This window comes from Nymphalis io, chromosome 13 (assembly GCF_905147045.1).
Source record: "Nymphalis io chromosome 13, ilAglIoxx1.1, whole genome shotgun sequence".
Taxonomy (NCBI): Eukaryota; Metazoa; Arthropoda; class Insecta; order Lepidoptera; family Nymphalidae; genus Nymphalis; species Nymphalis io.
The window spans coordinates 2,108,513-2,133,485 of record NC_065900.1 but is presented as its reverse complement, the minus strand read 5'-3'; the positions used below and the strand labels follow the sequence as shown (position 1 = coordinate 2,133,485).

The 24,973-nt window shown below is 34.7% G+C and overlaps 1 protein-coding gene across 1 annotated transcript in view; it reads right to left on the bottom strand.

The window, feature by feature from the left end:
- Positions 1 to 476: 476 nt before the first annotated feature.
- The window catches only part of LOC126773077 (putative cysteine proteinase CG12163), a 328,371-nt gene continuing 303,874 nt past the window's right edge, over positions 477 to 24,973 (bottom strand). The window contains exons 2-6 of the mRNA XM_050493722.1: positions 9,260 to 9,316; positions 8,345 to 8,468; positions 3,413 to 3,597; positions 2,560 to 2,676; positions 477 to 811 (exon numbers count right to left, since the gene is read on the bottom strand). Of these exons, the coding sequence (XP_050349679.1) occupies positions 663 to 811; positions 2,560 to 2,676; positions 3,413 to 3,597; positions 8,345 to 8,468; positions 9,260 to 9,296 (612 nt within the window). The 5' untranslated portion in view covers positions 9,297 to 9,316 and the 3' untranslated portion in view covers positions 477 to 662. The remainder of the gene's footprint in view (positions 812 to 2,559; positions 2,677 to 3,412; positions 3,598 to 8,344; positions 8,469 to 9,259; positions 9,317 to 24,973) is intronic.

The following is a 24,973-nucleotide window of genomic DNA, read 5'->3' as shown; positions in this document are numbered from 1 at the left end:
AGTCTGGAAGTTGGAAGTGTGTACACTGCCTCGTGCCTCGGAAAGCACGTAAAGCCGTTGGTCCTGCGCCTGAACTCTTTCCGGTCGTGTCAGATTGCCGTCCCATTGGATTATCAGAATAAGGGAATAGAGAGTGCACCTGTATTTGCGCACATACTTGTGCGCTATAATATCTCCTGCGTAGTTGGCTAATCTCTTGAGATTGGCCGCCGTGGCCGAAATCGGTCTTGAGGACATTATTATTTACATATTATTATATTTATGTATGTACGTACTCATATATTGACTCGTACGAAAGCTCACGAGACCAGCTTAAACAAACCGTGATCTATATTTATAGTTTTGTTTTGTAAGAAATTAGGATAAGTTATATAAAATGTTTATTTTAATTTGTAAATTATACCAATGTTAAAAAATATTATAGTATATGACAATTCTAAGTAAGATATATTAAGAGAGCTAAATTTTATGTTTTTAAATCTTATTTATTTAACCTTCTTTGCACTGAATAATAACAATTGAATAAAATGTTATATACTAGTTATAAATTAAAACAGCCGTTGATTTTGGTTTTTCTGAACAAACGTAATAACGCTACACTACATTATATCAGCTAATTGTAATTTCAATGTCGTATATAATTAAATATATCAATTAAAGTGTTAATTAACAATGCTCAATGATAAATCGTTGGCAATACCGCAAGCGTTACGACCGCGAACCAAGTAGTAAAATCCCTTGTCGCCCCAATTCGTACCCCACGAGTTCTTGATTATCCAATACGGAACACTCTTTCCCGTGTCGGGGTTGACTGAAACAAATATGTATAAGTGATTTAGATCCTTTTCGATATATAGATGTCGAAGAAATGTTTCATGACTGCCTCGTTGGTCTAGTTCCTTGATATAAGGCCGCAGATCCAGAGGTTCTGGGTTCAAATTATAAGTCAGGCTAATAAAAAGTTATTGAGTTTTTCCGTCGAAGATTTTCAGTAGCAGCCCGGAGTCTGGCAGTTGGAAATGTGTACACTCCCGTGCCTCGGAAAGCTCTTAAAGCCGTTGGTCCTGCGCCGGAAATCTGTCCGGTTGTGTCGGGTTGCCGTCCTATCGGATTATGAGAGAGAGGGAATAGAGAGTGCATATGTGTTTGCACACACACTTGTGTACTATAATAATATGTCCTGCGCAGTTGGGTAATCTCTCTTGAGACTTGCCACCGTGGTCGAAATCCGTCAGGAGGACATCATCATCATGACCTCCTGAAATGTATTGATTATACTTTAATTTTTAAATAACAAGATATAAGATGGAATCATTAATGAACAGGTCTATCATGAAATTACCACACAACATAATAAATTCCAACTTCAGGAGGTGTAAAAACAAATAAACGAATATGATATTGATTTGCCGCGTCAATGGTCGACATCTTGAATAAACTATGATACTTACGAAAACATTACGTTTTAAATGTCGGCGAAGTTATTCAGAAATTTGGAAAGTCAAATTAAAGTGGATATAAGTAGATAAGTAAGTAATAAGTTAAGTATAGTATTTTATTATTAATAATGGTTTATTAAGGAATGTTTGCAGTGCATACATATTACAATGTTTTTAGTATATAGCAGAGCAATTCACAACTCGAATGGTTTATGTAAATCTAATATTTGGTTATATATATACATGGCAAGACCGCTTAGAGGATTATATTTATGTTCATTGTGTTAATCCAAGTATCACATAGTAATTAGTTGTGTACATGCGTTTTAAAATTTGAGTTACGCTTTAGTAATAAAATAATAAGTCTCCCTAATAAAAATATATCATTAAAAATGACAGTGGCTCAATTGTTAGAATCCATTTTTTGTAACAGAAGGTTCAAATTCAGATGAACTTTCATAAGTTTCATTTATATTTGTAATTTCTTCTTGCTTAGTAAAAACATCGTAAAGAAATTTTCTGTTTTTGGTAAAAAAATTTTTGCATTGTTTCTGTTCCACACGAGAGTCATATGAAGCGACAAATATGACAGATTAAATAGTGTTTTTAGGGCAAGAGTTAAATACAGATGAACGATTTTTGGACGTGCTTAAATATGTTTTTTTTTCGCACATACAAATGAGTTTTACTTGTTACGTGTAGTGAGTTAAGTATTGCATTATTGAAGTAGGATTGAACCTGCGACGCGAAAGTCACAATATATTTGAGCTATTGAAACTATAACTATTATATTTACATAAAAAAAACTAAGCTAGTTTTGCAACTTTGTTCTCTAAGCAAATTATTTTTTATAAATAGGAATATCTAGAATAATTAATTTTTTTATGAAATATTTAATAATGGTAAGTGGGCCACCGCCCACAGACGTTGGCGATAAGAAACAGTAACAATTCCGTACAATGGGAACTAAGATGTTATCTTAAGCCTTAGTTATTGGTTCACTCACCCTTCAAAGTGGAACACGGAACACTTTATAAAGGGTGATAACTACACAGACAACAAACACAGACAGAAAAAGCTTTCACAAAACCCTACCAAGTAAAAGCTTAGAAAAGCATACCATAGACATTATAGCCGACTATGAGAACAGCATGGTTCATCTCTTTTGGGGAACATATGGCATCTGATGGTTCGTCAATACCTCCTCTATATATATCCATTGAAGCCGAGTTTATTCCTGTAGAGATTTAGGCACCATTAGTATTATTCTAATTATGCAGTTTTTTATTTCAATATCAACTGAAAATACTACTACCTTTTCATTCCCATTTTCTAGCCCACTTTACAATCATTTTGAATTTATTTTAAACGAATCGAGTTTATAGAATGATCGAAAAATGTGTTTTTGACATTTGATCAATATTTCGATGATAAGTTCCTAAACGGTTAGGTAAGCTTTTTTAAAAAATATTTGAAGCAACGACAAGTTGTATTATAAAAAATGTAAAGTGGCGTGGTTGGTAGATTGCCTTTCACGCCGGAGGTTGTGGGTTCGATTCCCACCCAGGACAGACATTTTTGTACATGAACACGTCTGTTTGTCCTGAGTCTGGGTGTAATTGTCTATATAAGTATGTACTTACAAAAGAAAATCAAATAATGAAATGAAAAAAATAATGTCCCAGGATATTGTTATTAATTATTGTAATTAAAATAATAATGTATTTTATAAGAAATGTTTTTATTAGCTTATATTTAGTAAGTAAAATCACTTTTGGTGCTGGTTATAATTATACAATCTCAATCAATTACGGCTACCAAATAAATAATAAAAATATTTTTTTAATCTGTAACTTATTTATCTATTAACAAGGCAAGCACGTCATAAAAATGGTCAATGAAAGAAATAAAAAAAAAAAAAAACAAACGCTACATCATCGGAAATACAATTCACTAATAGAAAGATTTCTTACCAGCTGATATTGGTCCATAATTATATATGAAATGGGCCATGATCACCTCGTCGCCCTTTACACGCCTGTAACCAACGACCGGTATGACTGGAATTTCATGATTCCACGTGCAAGTTGATATTTGTTTTTGATATGGCTTGTAGTCATTTTCACGGAGCACACCGCCCAGTTTTTCAACTATAGTTCTGAAATCAATATGAACCTTCTAAATTTAAATGTAGTTTGTTCTTTTTGTTTCATTTTCAATTGTTGTGCGCTTGATATATTGAGCACAAATAAATATATCATATCTCTATTGAGTAGATATATATGATATATTTTGTATATTTCTATTTTTCATATATATACTTAATCGAACAGAAATCTTTCATAATGCTAAATAAACAGTAAAAATAAAAAAGTAAAAAATATCCTAAGTAGTTAGGGAAGTTTTTCTTTTGTAAGCAATCATCAGATACAAATCGCGAGCTATGTGCCAACACTATTTAAACAATTATCGTTTTCATCAGATAAACAATCATATACAGATAGAATACGTACGCGCACTGTGCAACCTCTATCTAGTTATGTTGCGCAGTACACAGTTCTGTCAACAAAGGAATTTCGGGGAACCAGACCTCCTGCGAGTTTCCAGGAAACATGCTGATTTGGTTAAAATTAATATTGTTTAATTTTTATCTTTTATGATCATTACATGATTAGCATCTAATTCTGTCACATGTATTCATTTTAGTTTTAGGGAATTTAATTTTTAAATAAATTTTATTCTTTTTAAAAAGTATTTTCAAAGCTCCCGAAACTTAACTATCTTTTTATGTCGTGCTATTAATCATCATGACGTATTGATCTGTAGTTAGTTAAACAAAAATTATCAAGCTGGTAATCTTGTACTTACTACTACCATAGGAGCTGTTAGTACTCAATATAACATTAAATGTCTTAATAGTTTTTAGTATTCCACTACTTCTGGTAGATATATAGTACAGAATAGCAAAACTCGCTAGAGAAAAATTAAAAACAAATTATTGTTTTGACTTTGGTAACACGTAAACAGCCATATAAACTTAGAAAGGGTAAATTATTTTAAAATCACTAACATACACTTCAACTTTATTTATATGTATAAATATCACAGAATTTCATTTGATATACTTGGAACTATGTAATCTTCTATTTCTATTTTCCCCCATCTTACACAGTTCACTTAATTTGTATAATTAATTTTACAGACAGGAATTATAAATATAATTTTTTTTATTTATTTTGTAAATCATTATGTAAAAAATAAATAATTGCGTTCATTTTATTTAAAATTTAATCACATGAAAGGTCAACGGTGCTTGTCAGGATTAAATATTAACAAAGATGTTTCCTACTAATGATTCACTCATTACTAACGAATGTAACTAAGCAACGTTTTTAAATATCTTATTACTAAGAAAAGGTAATTTCGCTGTTGAGGAAAAATAAATAAGAACTACGCTGTTTATGGAGAAATAGATGTAATGAGAAAAAGAACGATTCTGTAAGAAAAAACTCGAAACTCACCGCAAAAAACGGTCGTCAAACGTCAGAAAGCGATATGCGACATTGACCATAATAATCAAAACATTTCAGGAATGCACTCATCAAAATAGTATATTAACATAAGCCGTTTGTCACCATGTATGATGAAGTGAGTTTTTACAGAATCGCACTGCTGAGCCTGAGCTGAGATGAATATTGGCATTTCAAACAACTTGACTATTTACTATATTGTATAATAATGACGAATATAACGTACATTGCTTTAAATAATCATTTTTTTTTTTTTTTTTATAGAATAGGAAGGAGGACGAGCATATGGGCCACCTGATGGTAAGTGGTCACCAAACGCCCTTAGACATTGGCATTGTAAGAAATGTCAACCATCGCTTATAGCCAATGCGCCACCAACCTTGGGAACTAAGATTTTATGTCCCTTGTGCCTGTAATTACACTGGCTCACTCACCCTTCAAACCGGAACACAACAATATCAAGTATTGCTGTTTTGCGGTAGAATATCTGATGAGTGGGTGGTACCTACCCAGACGAACTTGCACAAAGCCCTACCACCAGTGATTATTCTATTAGTTTTTTTTTTTTTTTTAGTAAGCCGAGATGGCCCAGTGGTAAGAACGCGTGAATCTTAACCGATGATCGTGGGTTCAAACCCGGGCAAGCACCACTGAATTTTCATGTGCTTAATTTGTGTTTATAATTCATCTCGTGCTTAACGGTGAAGGAAAACATCGTGAGGAAACCTGCATGTGTCTAATTTCATTGAAATTCTGCCACATGTGTATTCTACCAACCCGCATTGGAGCAGCGTGGTGGAATAAGCTCCAAACCGTCTCCTCTAAAGGGAGAGGAGGCCTTAGCCCAGCAGTGGGACATTAACAGGCTGTTACGACCTTTTATTATACTAGCTCATTCACCCTTCAAATTGGACCAACAAAAACTAGAAAGTATTGATGTACGGCGAGAGAATAAATGGGTATTACCAACTCATGCCTGCAGATTAATGTCCATATAATATATTTCTTACTAAATAATACAAAGTGTAACAAAATTGTAAACAAAATCTTGTATTTAAATAGCAAATTAAAAGAAGTAGCACGAAGTATATGACGTAAGAGGATCTAACTAGTAATTGGTACGCATACGCACTGACGCACCAAACGCGCCACCAGATGGCAGGCGCGTGCGTGCGTGTATACAGGAACTCGTTTTTAAGGCTTCTATTGAACTAAGTACGTATAATGTGTGTCTCGGATAATTGCATATATCATATATATATAACTTGATCACGTTAGAAAACATTGCGTAGATTGTACTTTGTAATGGATAGTGTTGATAACACTGTATAATAATTTTATAAAAGAAGTTTGAATAATGATTGCTTATGCAATTTAGTTTTATCTAAATCCTTGTAATGAACCGGTGGCAGAGCATAGAAAGGGGAGGTGATAGGTACCCGATGTTGTTTTCCGTACCCTTATCCAGCGTCTGCAAAATCATGCTGTGGCGTCGTAACTACTAAGCCGATGTTTTTTTTTATACTTAATAGGCAAGCGTTTGACCGTTGCGAGCGATCCGCCCCGGGAACTCCAGGCGGAGGTGCTTGTGGAAGTGCACCGGTTCCGGGTGGAAACGAGGTCAAGCGGCGTCCGTCCAGGGTCGGCGGAGGTTGAGCGAGTCAGGGCCCTAGCCCAGCGAGCCTTGATTCGCAGGTGGGAGGAGGACCTGAGGTCCCCCTCGGCAGGCCTAGTGACTGTGGAGGCAGTCCGCCCCCACTTGAGTCGCTGGGTGGAACGGAGTCACGGCACACTCACATTCAGGCTGACGCAGGTACTTACCGGACACGGTTGTTTCGGTAAGTACTTGCACCGGATAGCGAGGCGGGAGGTGACACCCTCCTGCCATGAGTGTGGTGCGCCTTCGGACACAGCGTGCCACACTCTGATGGAGTGTGCCGCTTGGGGACCTCAGCGCCTGTCCCTGGCGGCCTTAGTCGGTGAAGACCTCTCTCTGCCGAGTGTGATAAACGCCATGCTTGGTAGCGAGAGGTGCTGATAGGAGACGGTCTCCCTCTGCGAAAATGTCATGTCGCAGAAGGAGGCAGCGGAGCGAGAGCGTGAGGAGAGGGCCTCCGCTGACTCGCTTCGCCGAATAAGACCGGGGATAAGGCGTCGGCGCTATGCGCATCTTCTCCTCCCGCCGTAAGTGTTGCCGGGGTTAGGGGGTCTTTGTACCCTGAGAACCCCCTAGGATTTGGAGGCCTGCAGAGGCGGGATAACCGTCGGGGCGTCACGGTAGTATGCGCAAGCGATCCTGTGACGCCCCTCGAAAAGGCGGTGTGGGTACCGCTGGTTTTTTAGTGGGTATTCCGGCGCATGCCTGGAGCCGGCGAGTCTCACATACCCCCCCACTTCAAGTGGGGGAAACGCGTAAACGCGTTTTTCCAGCGAAACAAAAAAAAAAGCGTTTGACCGTTAACTTGCCTGGTCTTAATCATCGACACGGTCTAGGATGTAACACGCTTGCCTAAAATAAACCTGTTCACTCTGAATTTGAAGACACCAACGTTGTACCTATCAGGAAAAATTGAGCATGTTCAGTAGTTACGACGTGACAGCGTAATAAATAAACAGACATTTATATTACTAAGGATTTTGTAAAATTATTGAAATTTTATAGCTCTAAAGATATAAGTACTTATTTATTATCTATTTACAGGTAATAAATGTAAGTATATAATTTTTATTACTGTTTTTGTATATTTTCATTTTTTTTATCTTAAAAACCTTCAATGAAATTCCGGTGCAGTGGGATTCGTGGAAAACCTTAAAGCTACAAACCTTTTCCTGAACAGAACAATCTTACTTACTTACTTTGTTCAGTAAAATCATACAACCGATTTGATATATAACAGTAACAGCCTGTTAATGTCCCACTGCTGGGCTTAGGCCTCCTCTCCTTTCGAGGAGGTTTGGAGCTTATTCCATCACGCTGCTGCTCCAATGCGGGTTGGTAGAATACACATGTAGCATAATTTCAATGAAATTAGACACATGCAGATTTCCTCACGATGTTTTCCTTCACCGTCAAGCACGAGACGAATTATAAACACAAATTAAGCACATGAAAATTCAGTGGTGCTTGGTGGGTTGAACCCACGATCATCGGTTAAGATTCACGCATTCTAACCACTAGGCCATCTCGGTGTTTAATTGTTATGTAATGACAATTACTTCTAATAATGGAGTATATAGTAACTACAGAGTTTCATCGAAACAGTGGTAGCTTTACATTTTGTTTAATACAATAACATGTCGTAAAGTGCCCTTATAAGCCTACTCGAGGAAAGAATTATTTGATTTAATTATAAGTTTTAGTAAAGTTATACTTACGAAAATGTATTTAATATGCTTGAAGAACTGCAGCCGACGTTACGTTCATCGCAATCAATTAAAAACTGTTCCGATAATGATTCATTAATGTTCCTATATATCATCAAATGACTTTCAATGTTTGCTGAAAATAAGTTAATTATATTCTTTGAAATAAATGATCTTCGTTCACGCCCCGTCAGCAAACAACCAGATTTATACGTAATTTATATGCAACGTATAAAGCTTCACTGGTGGTAGAGCTTTGTGCAAGCTCGTCTGGGTAGGCACCCACTCATCAGATATTCCAAAATACCGCAAAACAGCAGTACTTAGTATTGTTGTTTTCCAGTTTGAAGGGTGAGTGAGCCAGTGTAATTACAGGCACAAGGTATACATAAATAAAATCTTAGGTCCTAAGGATGGTCAACATTTCTTACAGTGCCAATGTCTAAGGGCGATGGTGATAACTTACCATCAGGTGGCTCGTCCGCCTTCCTATTCTATAAAAAAAGAGTTGTTGATGCGTTGCCAGCCTTGAAGATCCCATATTATAGCGCTCCAAGGAAACGATCGTAACTGGTGGCAGGTGATAAATTTAGTTTTACAGTTAAACATATTACACAATAATATTTTTGCATTTCAAATTGATTAGCGACGTGCATTGCATTGCATGTTTGCCAAGGACTTTCTTATGTTTCTTTAGAAAATATAATAAATAAAGACACGTGAATACGTAAAGTATAAAATTCGAATGACGTTATCTTTTTATTAATTAATTTGCTCCAACTTTTGGGCGGTCAAATTAGATTGTGCGTATCGTAAATGTAAAATAAGACATTTGAAAGTAGGAAAAAGTACCGCACAATATTTTTAATATTCATATAGTTTAATACAAGAAAGAACCCATTAATCATTTAACCCACTAATATTTACCAACAGCACTGAACGCCCAGCAAGCGTTACAATTCATTTGATCCTTCACAGGCGTAACTTTATTCATATCTCTCCAATCCCAGTACACTGGAATGTTAGCACTATTTATTAACAATTCGTAATTTGTGACAAAATTCACGTTCACGACATTATCTCTGACAATCGAGCAACGAACAGGATTAAACAGAATAGTAATAAAAATCAAATGTAACATCATGTGTTCCCGGCGATTGGAAAATAATTTTTACCGACGAATTTTCGCGTTTATAAAGCGAACTTTATAACCTTTTGGCATCCGAGTCATGTTCATGTTTTACGATGCCTTATTTTTTTTAATGGCATTTTTATTTAACAACCATCGCGAGTTTGACATTTCTCTTGAATAAATTGTTTCTTTTTTTTAAGCGTGTCGTAATTTATTGCATTGATGTAGGATAGCTGGTTTCGAATATGGATGCACCGCATTAATAAATATGTATCGATGTTATTGTTGGCGCGATTTATTGCTCACAGAACAAAATGTATGACTTCGGCGGCTCACAATTATATGATTAACTCAAATATCACATTTTCGTTCTATCATTATATTGAATTACAGTCTGGTAAATTTATTAGTATCTATATTGTTGTACATATGAATATAATGTTCTCAGTCCGATTTGTAAAAAATCTTTTGTCCATTTATTGAGAAAGGTTATCCTATACCAAAAGTATAAATGCAAAAGTCTCTCTGTCGGTCTGTTATGCTTTCACAGCTAAACCACTGAACCGATTTTGATGAAATTTGGTATGAAGCAATTTTGGACTCAAAAAAAAAGACACAAACAATTATTTCATACTTAACACCTTCTCCCCTCCTCATAACATGAGTGTGAAGTCGCGGGCGAAAACTTTTGGGCTACATATACTACAGCTACATACATAATATCACGCTACGACCCACGGGGTCGCAGCAGCCTGCATCTAAACGTGGGCAAAAACGCGCGGACCAGCAAACATTTTATAGAAGCATGCTGAAATTAAAAACATAAGTAAATAAATAATTATTACTAATACAGTTTCACATGTTATTTATGTAGGAATAGCTCGACGTGTTTCTAGAAGATTACTTTTCTTTCGGTCGCGTTAATCCGACATATAACCGGATTAGTTAACAATGACGTCCTGCTGATCGATTTCGGCCACAGCGGGAAATATGAAGGAGACTAGAAAACTATACAGGAGACATTAAACGTGCGTATATGTGCCGACACATATGCAGTGTCTATTCCCCCACTCTCCTAATCTTATGGGACGGCTTTAGACAGAGTTATAGTGCAGGAGTTTTGAGAGCTACAACGCTCACTCGGAATCTACGAGTTATTATTGAGAATTTTTTGGGATAATTGTTTTTCGGTTCGAATCCGAGATTTCAACCCAGGCCTTCGAGATGTGAGGCCTATTATCTGGCTGCAAGACACGGAAAAAAGTTAATTTTGTATACTCTTTTTTATTTTTACGGTAATACTAAACTCCTATGGTATACGGCCTAGAGAAATAAAGCTGATTTTCAGTTCCGGTGCTAAGCCGGTGGACTATTTGTCCCCAACCCTACGTTAACGCTTAGTTTGTCGGAAAAAAGGAATATTAGAAAGTAAAATTATTATTAATTCAAAGTATACGCATGAAAAATTACGTCGACGTTGACGTTTGAAGATGTTGACGTTTTATAAAAAAATGGTAAGATTGCTAAGGTACTCACAGGAATAAATGACTAAATAAAAAATTTTACGCTTACGTCATCTGGCGCCCGAAATTTAACGCTCGTCTGTCAATCGAAGTTTCATTGTCAGTAAGTCCCTACCGTCTGCTAAGATGCTTACACAACAATAACAATTATAAAACAATGATAATATTTATTTATTTAATATTATTGAACCAATCAAGTTTCTAAAAATATCTAATACAAATATTAAGCAGAAAGTAAATAGGGAGACAAAAATTATTAAAATTAGAACTTTAAATAATTACATACAAAAGCAACCAGTAAATAATTAAAAATGTAATAAAAAAAAACAATAATCACGTAAGACAAATTGACATTTACTGATTCAATAAAACATAATTGTTACTTTAAAAAATTAGTATTTTCATGTTACTTTAAAGTAACATAAAAATATACAAATGATATTAATTTTTTTTATATTACACGAACGATGGATGGTTTTTTTTGGGCATATTAAATTATATATTTTTTTGTAAATCGAACGCATGTTATACATTTAATGCTAACAAACAATGTCACATCATACCGCAACACACTAATACAAACCATTACTGCGTAGCGTAAAAAGGCAGTAACTGCCAACATGGCTTTCATTGAGCCGTAATACGTTTCACTTAGAACTTAATTTAAACACTATAAAAGATATAACAATGTGAGCCCGTTGTTACAAGAGAGATCGTTCATGAGTCTTCATGGCTATCTTACAACGTTTCACAAGTTTTAATTGATCAATTAAACTTCAACTACCTTACTCCAAGTCGCAGGGCTACGAGATCTTTATTATCTTAAAAATATCTTAAATTGAATATTATATAAATTATATGTATGATTTGTTTTGTATATAATATAGTAAGAACAGTTGCAATGTTTTCTTAACGATGTTTTTCTTGTCGACCACGTGATTAATAATTGTCACATGTACATTCTAAGGATCAGATATTCTACCACTAAATAGCAATTAGTATTGTTGCGTTCTGGTTTGAAGGATGAGAGAGCCAGTATAACTACAGGCACGAGGAACATGACATCTTGGTTCCCAAGGTTGATGGTGCATTGGCGATTTAGGGATTGGTTAATATTTCTTACATATCCAATGTCTTTGGGCAGAGGTGAGCTCTTAGCATCAGGTGGCCCATTTCCCCGACTACCTGTAACATAGAAAAGGTTCCCAAATTTGCACCCACCATTCTTAGTTATTAGTGTTATTATTTTATATTATTTATGTCGTAGGACCGATAGCCGTTGGAGCAGACGAGTCCTAGAGTAGGGACCGCGGATCGGCAAACGAGGCGTAGGGCGCCTTCCAGCCAGGTGGACCGATGACCTTAAGAAGGTGCTGGGCACCGACTGGATGCGGAAGGCGGAGGCCCAGGAGCTTTGGCGCACCTTGGAGAGGCCTATGTTCAGTAGTGGACAATGATTGGCTGTTGATGATGATGATAATGACGATGATTCTCAGTTAACATTCACGTGCACTAACTACTGGGCCATCTCGGCTTGTGCTTATAATATACTAGTTAACCCCGCATATATTGCATTGCCTTTTAACTATTATTCCGTTATGACGGTGTTCGGTTGAACGGTATAGAAGCTTATGTACTGCAGCGCCATCTAATAATGAATTACAAAGCGGATACTATAAAAACCTTCTCCATGAAAAAATAAATAACATGCTCATTTCATCATGGTAATCAGTCCAACGGTTACGATCCCTATTAATCTCAAACAGACATACCAACATCGTATATGAATACAAGATTTTATTATAATATAATTTTATTATAATTACCTTTGATCTCCGAATATTGTAAACCTTTTTGATATATAAATATACCATATTCTGACAACGTAGTCTGAGAAAAAAATGTCTGACTGACACTTTTACGAGAATGATGCTGATTGAAAATTCCTTATGTATTTTTGTATATTAAATATTTCTTTGAAAAATGTCTTACCAGCAAATATTTTTTTATTATTTATGGCTAGGCTACTCTAAAACGATTTTTTATAACATTTAGTATAATTGTGCATTGAGTTTTAGAATTTATTAACTGGACATAAATAAATCGTATTCTAGCCACACACTAGAAGGTACCAATAAAAGTTAAGGACAAAAAAACTGATGTAAAAAAAAAACTTATAATTAACCCAAGCGAAGTCCAGGCGAATCGCAAGTATTAATACAAAGGAAATGAGGAAAATAATGACTTGTCATTGACTGAAGACATCTCTTCGGACATATTGTTCAGACGCGTCGTGTAATAATGAAGAAGACGATTGCAATATCCTTATTTACAAAAAAAAAAAACGGATGCAGATATATATATATAATTATCTCTGGGTCAATTATATATATCTGAGAATATTAACTTAATTTATCTCGTGCTCACTGGTGACAGAAAACATCATTAGGAAACCTGCACGGTGCAGTAAAGTCCAAATTTTCTCCTCAATTAGGAGAGAAGGCCTTAACCTAGCAGTGGGACATTTATAGACTGTTACTTTACCTTTACTTTTTATATATTGTATTTTTGTTGGATTATATATTGACCCAGGGTAATGATGGTGATAACTTTCGGAGCGATTTCAGTCAAGGTGGTTATCCTCATCAAAGAACAGCCAGCTACCTAGGAAATATTATAGTGCTTAAGTATATGCGCAAGCATTGATGAACTCTGTATTCGATCACTCTCATAATACGATTTGTGGGTCACTTCCAACAGCTACTGCTAGCTTCCAAGCTGCGTGCTGTTTAATATTTTCTTTGCCTAACCGGCAGCTTGAACTCAGAACCGAGATCTGCATTATGAACTAAAGAGGCAATCTGACCCAGGGCAATCATTATGTTGTGCTAGATATTATGCTAGAGCTGTATCCAGAATATTTCTGGAGTTCAACATGAGAGTGAAAGCGAATGCTGAATGTGGAAACGATCTCATAAACTCATTGATCTCGTGTCGGCAAAGATGGGATACCTATGGGATGAAGTAGTTACAAATTAGTAAACATTTATTCCATAGATACCAGTTACCAGAGAGAAAAAATCCATACAGACTTTCATTAAAATTATTTCAATAGCTTTTGAGGGTACCATATTTTTCAACATTAAAACTTTTTATCTGTAGCTTAGACAAAGCCAACAACGATCCTTCTTCAAAGTGTCTTTAAAATAATATTTTATGTGCAGACGCGGTATCGTTACTATTTTATTATACCTACATTTTATTTACGCCTTGAATTTTGTTACGATTTCTGTAATATTTGTATAGACGTTTAGTTTCTTTTTGATTTTACCAAAATGTCTGTAATGTATATATTGTATAACTATACGTATAATTGTTGATACGTCTGGTGGTGATCATTGTTTTTTAAGGCATATTATACCTTAGAAGGAAAATATTCAATTTCGGTTCAATAAAGAAGTAGTCGATGTATAAATTTGTACAGTCAACAAAACAAAAACATATATAAATCTAAATAATAGAAAATGTACACAAACGCATCGACAACAAGTCCAACTGTTCCAGTTAAACTATATATATATATATATATATAACTCTATAAACATTAATAAACTTAATGCTATGATGTCTATGTCTAGTAAATATTATAATATTACAAGTTTCTATTTTTATGTTATTATTACTTGTGACAGGATATCCCTAACGACGTGTATGCAAAATTCAATCTTTATCGGTTAAGTAATTAATACGTGAAAATATAACAAACAAACAAAATCGTTTTTTACGTTTATAATATTAGTTACAAAGTTATAATATAATTTTTGACAGCCCTGTGCACAATCTTTTAACAGTGCAATCGTGCCACAGCCCCTCCGAGATCCGACCCGTTACCTATGAACTTATAATCAGCCAGAATGCTCTCTCCAGCTACGTGGGATAACACTTAAGCGTTGATAATATTATAATGAGTGCTATTTTAACGTTTAATTACTTTGTAATATTATTTTAATCATAATAAGTTCTAGTCATTTGCCTCGACTTCGTACGGTGCTTTTAAATAATTCTTCAGTTTCATCATCTATATTACCTTCTTTTATTGAGAAATACTCCTTATTTTTTTTTGTTATTATTAAGATTAAAATTTAATAATTGGAAATGCTAAAAATATTTGTGAGAAATTATTATAGAAGCAAACACATTGAATAAAGTAGAATGAGTTGACTTTACGGAGATAGAATCTTGGTGTTACGAGTTTGTCAATACAATATTTATCACTGTTTCTATTGTTAAATACCAAATCTCCTAGAGATGTTGTTCGTGATTTTGGTGTATATTTATGTAATTAGAGCATAGCAGTTTATTGATTATAAAGCGTTTTTTTATATATTATAGGTTGGCGGACGAGCATATGGGCCACCTGACGATAAGTGGTCAACAACGCCCTTAGACATTGGCAGTGTAAATGTTAACCATCGCTTACATCGCCAATGCGCCACCAGCCTTGGGAACTAAGATGTTATGTCCCTTGTGCTTGTAATTACACTGGCTCACTCACCCTTCAAACCGGAACACAACAATAACAAGTACTACTGTTTTGCGGTAGAATATCTGATGACTGGGTAGTACCTACCCAGACGGGCTTGCACAAAGCCCTACCACTAGTAAAAACTCGATAGACAAAGTTTTACATTAGACAACTTCAATTTACCGCAGAAAACGATCGTAAATTGCTAGAGTTATATGCGACATTTACCATAATAATTATAACATTTCAAGAATACACACATTCAATCATTAAATTAAATTAATTTAATCATTCAATCCCCCAGATGGGCGGGGGTTTGAAGTCCGCTCATGACGCCTTGTGTGTTTTTCTTTCAATAATTCAAATCCGGCATCGTCATGCTTTGATTGATCTTCGTGAAAAAGGCTTCACCACTTGGCACGGACCTCGCCCAGCTCTTCCCATTGGTTGCTTGGGATGTTAAACGCAACCATTGAAACGGAGCATAGGTCGCCCAACAGACCTTTTCGCATCTAGAATACACACATAGAAATATTATGTCACCATAAGTCGGCTGTCGATATTACATGCGTAAATAATGAAGTGAGTTCTTACATAATAGCACTGCTGTATATTACATAGAGATTTTGACGTACTAATATTATTAGCACGTTAATGACAACAGTCTCAACGATTCTATAAAGTCCACTTTTCATTCTTCATTTTCATTCTTTCTCCGTAATACAAAGCATATTCCATAAAAGAGATGAGAGTAATGGTGAATTATAACTCGATTTCCGTCTCATCAACCCCGCTGGTCTGTTTCAACTTTAAAACGCAAGGAAATCATTTATATTCAAGAATTTATTTTAACTAGACGGAGTAACTACAAGCGCTTCTTTGAAAATTCATTAATATGTTAAGCGATGAGGGAACGACTTCATTTATACAGTCATGTAATTTGTGCAAGCTCGTCTGGGTAGGTATCACCCTCTCATCAAATATTCTACCGCAAAACAGCAGTGCTTGGTATTGTTGTGTTCCGGTTTGAAGGGTGAGTGAGCCAGTGTAGTTATAGGCACAAGGGACATTACATCTTAGTTCCCAAGGTTGGTGGCGCATTGGTGATGTAAGCGATGGTTAACATTTTTTACAATGCCATTGTCTGTGGGCGTTGGTGACCACTTACCATCAGGTGGCTCATATGTATAGGCTCATATGTTATGCTCAAATATATATAGATATTATTTATAGAATAGGAAAGAAAAAAAAAAGGTTCATACTTCTACTCATCTTCTGATAAAATTTGTTTAATTTAATCCTTATACACAGTAGGTTTAATCTAAAGAAGGATTATTAAAATCTGACCTCTAAGTTGCAAAGGGGATGAATGTTTGTGTGAAAATTCTTAATTCTTGAAGCTTTGGAAATTAGTACTTAGCAATTCTGAATAATGACGTGAGCGGAGCCGTGGGTGAAGCGATAGTATTTAATATATAGTAAAATTCACTTATCAAAAAAAAAATACAATCCAAGCGTACAGTCAGCACAAGCTTCTTTCTAGACTAAAAGATAAAATCTTTGACTTAATAATACCTTTAAGGAATGAGAAGACTTTTCTTGAAGCAAGTCGTATTAATTCGGAAATACCGCTGGTGAAAGAAGTTTAGACAATTACAAAATAATACATACATATGTACATTAACATAACATAGAATGTTGATATATATATATATATATTGTTGATAGAATGAGTAATAGTGCAAGAATATTTCTAAAACATATAAAGTCTGCAGTGGTACTAAAAAGTCTGGTTCATTTTCAGCCCAGAGGATAAAAATTGCGATTGAACGGAAAATTGCTGCCAGCATTTTACGCGGTCATGGTTTTTTCTTAGGAACTATTTTAAATTTTACAAAGTTATGTATGATATCAGAATAAGAAAATACCTTTGAATGAATTTTATATTTCTATTTAATTATACATTTAATTTTTATAGCAATGCCGAAGCTTATACTGAATTTAGAATCGTGAAAATTCATAAAACTGTCTAGTCTTCTCAAACAAAGGTGAAGTTGAAAGAAAAACAATGGCCGTTGATAAAAAATACGATATCTAAGGAAACTTCGGAGTTCTTTTTAAATTGTTTAAAAAACTTTATACGACTCCTAAGTATAATAAGGAAAATTGTGTATACGAGTTTTTTTACTCGACTCAATCATTATAATTTGAAACAAGATGGCCGCCATTGATAGCATAATTAAATTGGTACTTATTACAGTATTTTTAATTTATGTTGACATGTTGAGGAGTTGACTAATGAAAATGATGGGGTGATATAATGAGAAAATTGGTCAAGAAGTGGAGAAGATAGGCAATGGATAAAACGTAATTATTTGAAATCTTATATTATTTGATATCTTATAGTTATTTTGGAAACTAACGGTACAATTATATTAAATAAAAATATTGGTAGAATTTAACCGACAAAGATTCGAATATAAATTATTTTAATATATCTTTGATGAGTATTATAGGCTAATTCGATTTTATAACAATTAATTAGAAATGTGCTAATTTAATCACATCGAGTTGACTTGAAACTAGACCTGCGGGTTATAAAAAACTCATGCCAGAGATATTTTTTTTCTCAAAGATTTTTTATTTCCTCACCTATATAAAAACTGCGATACGAATCTATCAGCATGTGATTTATCAAAACCCTTTGAGTCAGCTGAAAAAAAGCCCTTTTCCGTATCCTTTACGTATTATAAATGTAGACGCGAACTTTGATATACTCGTAAGGTATTTCTTGCTGAATGATTGGGTATTTTATTTAAATTATCTCTAAAATGTTCTCTTCAAAATGAGAGGAGATTTTTGCCCCAAAGTAACAGCCTGTGAATGTCCCAAAGCTGGCTTAAGGCTTTTCTTCTTGTTTAAGGAGAAGGTTTGGAGCTTATTCCACCACGCTCCTCCAATGCGGGTTGCAAAAATTCAGTGAAGTTAGACACATGCAAGTTTCATCACAATCTTTTCCTTCAAGCACGAGATGAATCTTAAATACAAGGTGTGTGTGTGTTTTACCCTACATCAGAAAATTTACAGGCTAGTAAGAAATTTAAGTGAAGTTATGTGGTTTTCTTTGAACACCGTGGATGAGATTAATTGACACAAGCTAAATACAACAAACAAGCAATTCAGTGCTTGCTTTAAACCTGTAATCTTCTTTTAAGATCCACGCGTTCCATTTGGGTCGTGGGGGCTCATTAAAATAAAAATGTGGGAAGGTTAAATAAAACACAAGCATATGACTCGTGTAATTTTATCACCTACATGTGATGTATGTCCTCACTCACACAGATTATAAAATCGTATGTTACAATGAAAAATGTCACGCTGTGTGTGTGACACTCACACGGAATGAAGCAAGTGACCCCCATTCTCTCTGGATTCACGCCTGTACGAGTATGTTTCTGAATATTATGCATAAGTACTTCCTTCCTAAATGCAAATTAGACTTCAACAACACTGATATGTCCGTGACATTGATATTTACTGCTTTTGGATTTGTGCCGTGTATTACTGATGTGTCCACAATAAATATACGTTATAAGAATATTCATTTGAAAGGTTTTAAATTAATCAAATTACTTATTAAGCAATCGTTTTAATGTTTCACATCTTTGAAGGTGTAATTTATCTATTATTTATAATAAAAAAAAATCCTGTTTAATCGAATGTTGTAAAAAAAATGTATACATAAATCGCTGTTTATAACGCAATTTTGTATCGAGATGGAGTTAAGTTGATATTCGTACTATTTCATTATTTAACATTTGTTAAAATGAATACTCACACACACACACACATTTCTAAAAACAAAGTAAAACTGTAGGCATATGGACATGTGGCTTTTTTAAATTTCGAATAAAAAAATTAAATTCCTATTACGAGTTATAGTAATTAAAAGTAAGTTCAAACCGTATAAATAATCGCAAAATGTTCGCAATTATCAAACATAAATGAGATTGACGTGTGTGTTTCTGAGATTGGTCACGCGACGGCAGTGGATATCATATGCAAACACTTTCAAAAATAAACATATGCATGTACATAAAACTAATTGTTTAGGCATGCACACGTAATAGTAAATATGTGTATTATAATCCAGTAAAAATATATACTTTGATGGGCCGGTTGGCGTGGTTGGTAGATACTTGCCTTTCACACCGAAGGTTGTGGGTTCGATTCCCATCAAGGACAGACATTTGTGTGCATAATGTGTCCTAAGTCTACAAAACAAACACAAAAGAAAAGGAGTATATGTTGTATATCAGTTGTCTCGTTTACATAGTACAAGCTCTGCTTAGTTTGAGATCAGATATCCCTGTGTGAATAATGTCTCAGGATATTATTATTATTAATAAAACTTAAAAGCAAATTATAATATTATTACACTGTAATGTCTAATTATTCTGTAGTCTGTGTCTGCAAGTTACGAAGTGGGACAGATCTACATCATAATTACTCTTTGTCCATCGACCCCACACTCCACACAGTATTACTGTGGAATCCCTTTATCTCAGCGCGCAGAGACTGGCTCGCTCATGCGTAGCATTGCTTGTAGGCGGTAGATTAACTCCATACGAAAAACCACCTTTGTGTTGGTAAGTTTTACCGATTTCCGGCTTTGTTTCTTTTACAAAGGCTTGTTTAGGAGCTAGTATGTTATATGTTCGTTTTAATTGCTGTTATATTGTTAGCTTTTTTAATGCTATTTCATTTATTAGAATCATACAACTGTTGTAGTGTTTTTATTTTATTTAATAACTAGTTATCGCACGCGCCATCGCGCGCGTTTTAGGGAACGAGGTTATATATGTATAAGATACATATATAAAAGATTAAAAAGTAGCCTATATCCTTCCTTGGGATTCAAGCTTGCTTTATACTAAATTTCATCAAAATCAGTTCAGCGGTGTAGTCGTGGAAGCGTAACAGTACTTTTGCATTTATAATCTTAATATATATTGCAGCAAAACGATGAAGTATTTAGTATGTTATTATATATGTAAGGTGGACAAACAAAAGGTGTTTATTAAAAAATTCTTTGAGATTATTTTTCATTAAAACTTTAATGCCTTTACATTAAATTTCAGGGTTTAAAATTTCTTTCCTAAAGCTCTTTTAGTAACGTAACAAAAATACTTTTTTTTTATATAATGAATATCGATCTGCTTCTGATCTGCAGTTAACTTTAATTATTAATATTTACATCACAAAGGATGCAATTTTCTTATATATTACTAGCAATAACTGGCGAACGTTGCATATTCACAAATATTCCGGTCATCGGTTGATCGGTAGAAGCTGATGTGATGCCCATCTAGGCGTGAGCTATTATAATTTTAATCGCTTAAATATTTTCTCCATAAGCAATACATATATATTTTACTGGTAGTAGGGCATCTCCAAGTTCGTCAGGATAGGTACGACCCAACTACCCAGATATTCTACCGCAAAACAGCAGTACTTGGTATTTTTATGTTCCGGTTTGAAGGGAGTGAACCACTGTACAGGCACATAACATCTTAGTTCCCAAGGTTGGTGGCTCATTAGTAATATAAGCGATGGTTAATATTTCTTACAATGCTAATGTCTATGGACGTTGGTGACCCCTTACCATCAGGTATGCTCCTCCACCTACCTACGCAATAAAAAAAAATTGCCAACTTTTACGGTGATCAGTGAAACGATGTCAAAGTCAATTAAATCTCAAACAAATATACCAATATCAATTATATATGATGTTTCTCTTAAACAATTATTAGCAATTATTTCGTAGATACTTTTCGTTCGTTCTCTTATGTCCAATTAAGCGCGTGGCATGTTATAATATAGTTGAGAAAATAGGTCAAGATGAAATGTTCCATCTTGTCAACTTGTTCAGTTTCATTACGAACGTTTAATATAATTTCCATTAGTTTTATCTCATCCCTTCAGATATTAATCAATTTTATTTCGTTATACTAATCGTAAGACACTCTCAATCGTAAGACACTCCTAAGACAGCAACTTTCATCATGTAATATATTATTTGGGTTTTGATCGCGTTCACACTATTCAGTATGAACAAAATTGTTGTTTTTTTATATTTATATAAATACTTTTTAGTTATTCATATAGTCGCAGTGCTTTAATTTCAAATTCGCTTACATTAAAAATGAAATGAGCAAAACTCAGCGTATGTTCGTCGTCGAAGTTTAGTCTAGCGACATATATATTATATCTTATATATAATGTTACCCAGTAATAGGGCTTTGTGAAGAACCATCTAGGTTCTTTTCGATCACTAAAAAAATATTAATTATTTTTTTGCCAAAGATCAAATTTTTGTACTTCAATGGCGCAGCTGTCACAGGTCAAGGCGGTGCGGTGCACCATTAGGTGACATACCATTAGGGAGGCCCCATTGCTTAGCTGCCTTTCTAAAAAAAACGTTAACTTAACAACTTGGCTAAGAAGTAACTGATGTTGAGTGGTATTATCCTAAACCTATTATATATATATTGTCTATAGTCATAATAAAGTCGAAATAGCTTTTTTGAGACTATTTTAGCGACTTAGCCATTCTTTTAAAGGTATTAGTGATATAATTTCTTTCATTACTTTTAAAACAAAATGGCTCTTTATGGCTTACTTCAATTTTAAGTCTAACACCATAATGCCATTAGAAAGGCTTTCAAGTTCCTACAAAATTAGTTTGAAGGGTCGTATTATTATTAAATAAATAGAAAATGAAAACCGAGCACTTTCTGTGGTCGCGAAGTCGTGGAGTGTAAAAAAGATATTGATAACTTTTTGAATACAAACAGACTTAAATGAGGTTAGCTTAAGAGTTTTGCTTTGATAACAGGCGGTAGACTTCTGAGAGTAAATAAAAAAAATAATATTCGTGACCTTTATTTAAGTGTGAGTTTTCGAGTCATCATTCGCTTGCTCTTATCTCATTTAATTGGGGTCAGCGCAGTGTGTTTTATAACAATGGAAGAATAATGTGGCAAACTTTTACGGACTATCTTATGACAATTTTTCTTTGGAGTGCTTTTGCTGGTGGGTTTTATAAGAAATGGAATACAATGGAATTAAAGGGTGCGCTTAACATAAATAAAGTTAGCTTTTAAGATGGCTTCTCAAGATGCGTGATTCTGTGGATGGAAAATCGCGCATAGCCACGCACTGCATCGAGGCTCTTTCAGCGGTGCGTGTAAGTCTGTGTCGCTCTTGAGATTCGAAATCAAGCTGCTGCTGTTCTCATACGGGACCTTTGGAGTTACCGACTCGCGGCGCTTCCAACGCACTGCTACGGATTTGTCTTGTTGCTGTGTGTTTGCGATCCTACAGACGACACAAAAAAAAAAATGTGTTAAGATTGTTGCCTGTCTTATCAAACTTGTAAGTATAATATAAAAATATAATGTAAACAGTCAAATATCCACCAACCTGTTCGAATAGTACGTAATACTAGTGGTGTATTTGACTGCCTCATTGGTCTAGTGGCTTGATATAAGGCCGCAGACCCGGAGGTCCTGGGTTCAATTCCCAGGTCGGGCCAATAAAAAGTTATTGGGTTTTTCTGTCAGAAAATTCTCAGTAGCAGCCCGGAGTGTGGAAGTTGGAAGTGTGTACACTCCCGTGCCTCGGAAAGGACGTAAAGGCGTAGGTCCTGCGCCTGAACTCTTTCCGGTCGTGTCGGATTGCCGTCCCATTGGATTATGAGAGTTAGGGAATAGAGAGTGCACCTGTGTTTGCGCACACACTTGTGCACTATAATATCTCCTGCGTAGTTGACTAATCTCTCTTGAGATTGGCCGCCGTGGCCGAAATCGGTCTGGAGGACATTATTATTAATACTAGTGGTGTAACAAGTTTCAAAGTGTCACCTCAAAAAGGAAAGATGCCGGCGGTGGAATATTTACAGCCTATTCCTGTATCACAGTTTAATAAACGTTACATTTTCATTACAATCACGTCCTCATTTCGTGTAAGTTTCATTAATATTTTTTTTAAAATTATAAATACAGAATATTTTCCAGTAGCTACAATAATTATGATAGCTCTTACTGCCCCGTCTCAAATTTCCATGCTATATTCGCCGTATATACATTTACGTTGCTCTCCGTCACAGCCCGTCGGCCTTTCTGGCCTTATTCCAAGTCTTTTTTGTTCAAACCGGTGCCAGGTCCTGTCTCGTTTAGTTTCTGACTTACAATTCGCTGTCACACTTTTTGTACCCAAATTTTAGGCTGTGAAAGCTCTAATAAATAAGATTTTGAAAAATGTATCATCTATTGTGATTTATATTAAAATAATTGGGATTATTTGCTTATTGATTTATTTTTAAAATATTCAAGATAATTTTGTTTGTTTGTTTGTTTATTCGTTGAAAACATTATATTACATGTTTAAAAAAATAAAAAATTACATAATGATATACGACTGTTATTCTATTTTATGTCATAATATATTTCTCTGTTTAATATTTTAATTAATATTTCTATATTGTGCCAATCAAATAAGTATTTCATTAATACTTTTAATAACTATAACAAAAAGTTAGGAATCACCTTTTGACTTGACACGAGCAAGGACACGTCATGGATTGTGTTCAAGAAAAAAAAAATATTCCATTAACTTTTTATGATACATATCATAATATAATACTGGTAAAGCTAATTCTAACAACAACTCATTTTAAAAAGGTCCTAGGGCCGGTGTACATCTGAACGCAACGCAAAACTAAAGCACAAGTTTATGCAAGCTTGTTCCGCACTTGCAAAGTGTAGAAGCACAATAATATTCATTATATATTTCATAATTACATAAAGTAACATTGGCGCAAACTTTTGCACGCCCATTATACCTATATCCGTTTTGATAATTATGAGAATCAATTGCCCAATTTTCCAATTTATTTATTTTAGATCGTATTTTGTAAATGCATTGTTAATAGCTAAGCCGTAAATATTACTCGACGCTGTTTTCTGCCAGATGCGCACCGGCGTTTAAAAATAATATAAGGTAAGTCTTTCGCTACGAAGTTTAAAAAAGTTAAAGTACGAAGTAAAGTATAAAGTTGGCCAAATACAATTGCAGGTAATAAATATAAAATACAAACACCTAGTGAATATTTTTATATATTTTATATGAATAACGGACTTTGACCGTATGAAGTTGATTTGGAGATAAACTTTTTATCACTGAAGGGTTGGCAGCCATTAATTTTAATTAAATCACCAAAACACGCTGAACTGTCTATATACCTACAACTATTCTAAGTTATATTTAAATTATTATGTATAACACTATTTTTGCATTTGCATTGACAAGGTATTGAAGCTTGTTCCACAACGTTGCCCAAGTAAGGGTAGGTGTATATAAATTTGTCAAAATTTTATCCGACACATGCTTCCTTACGA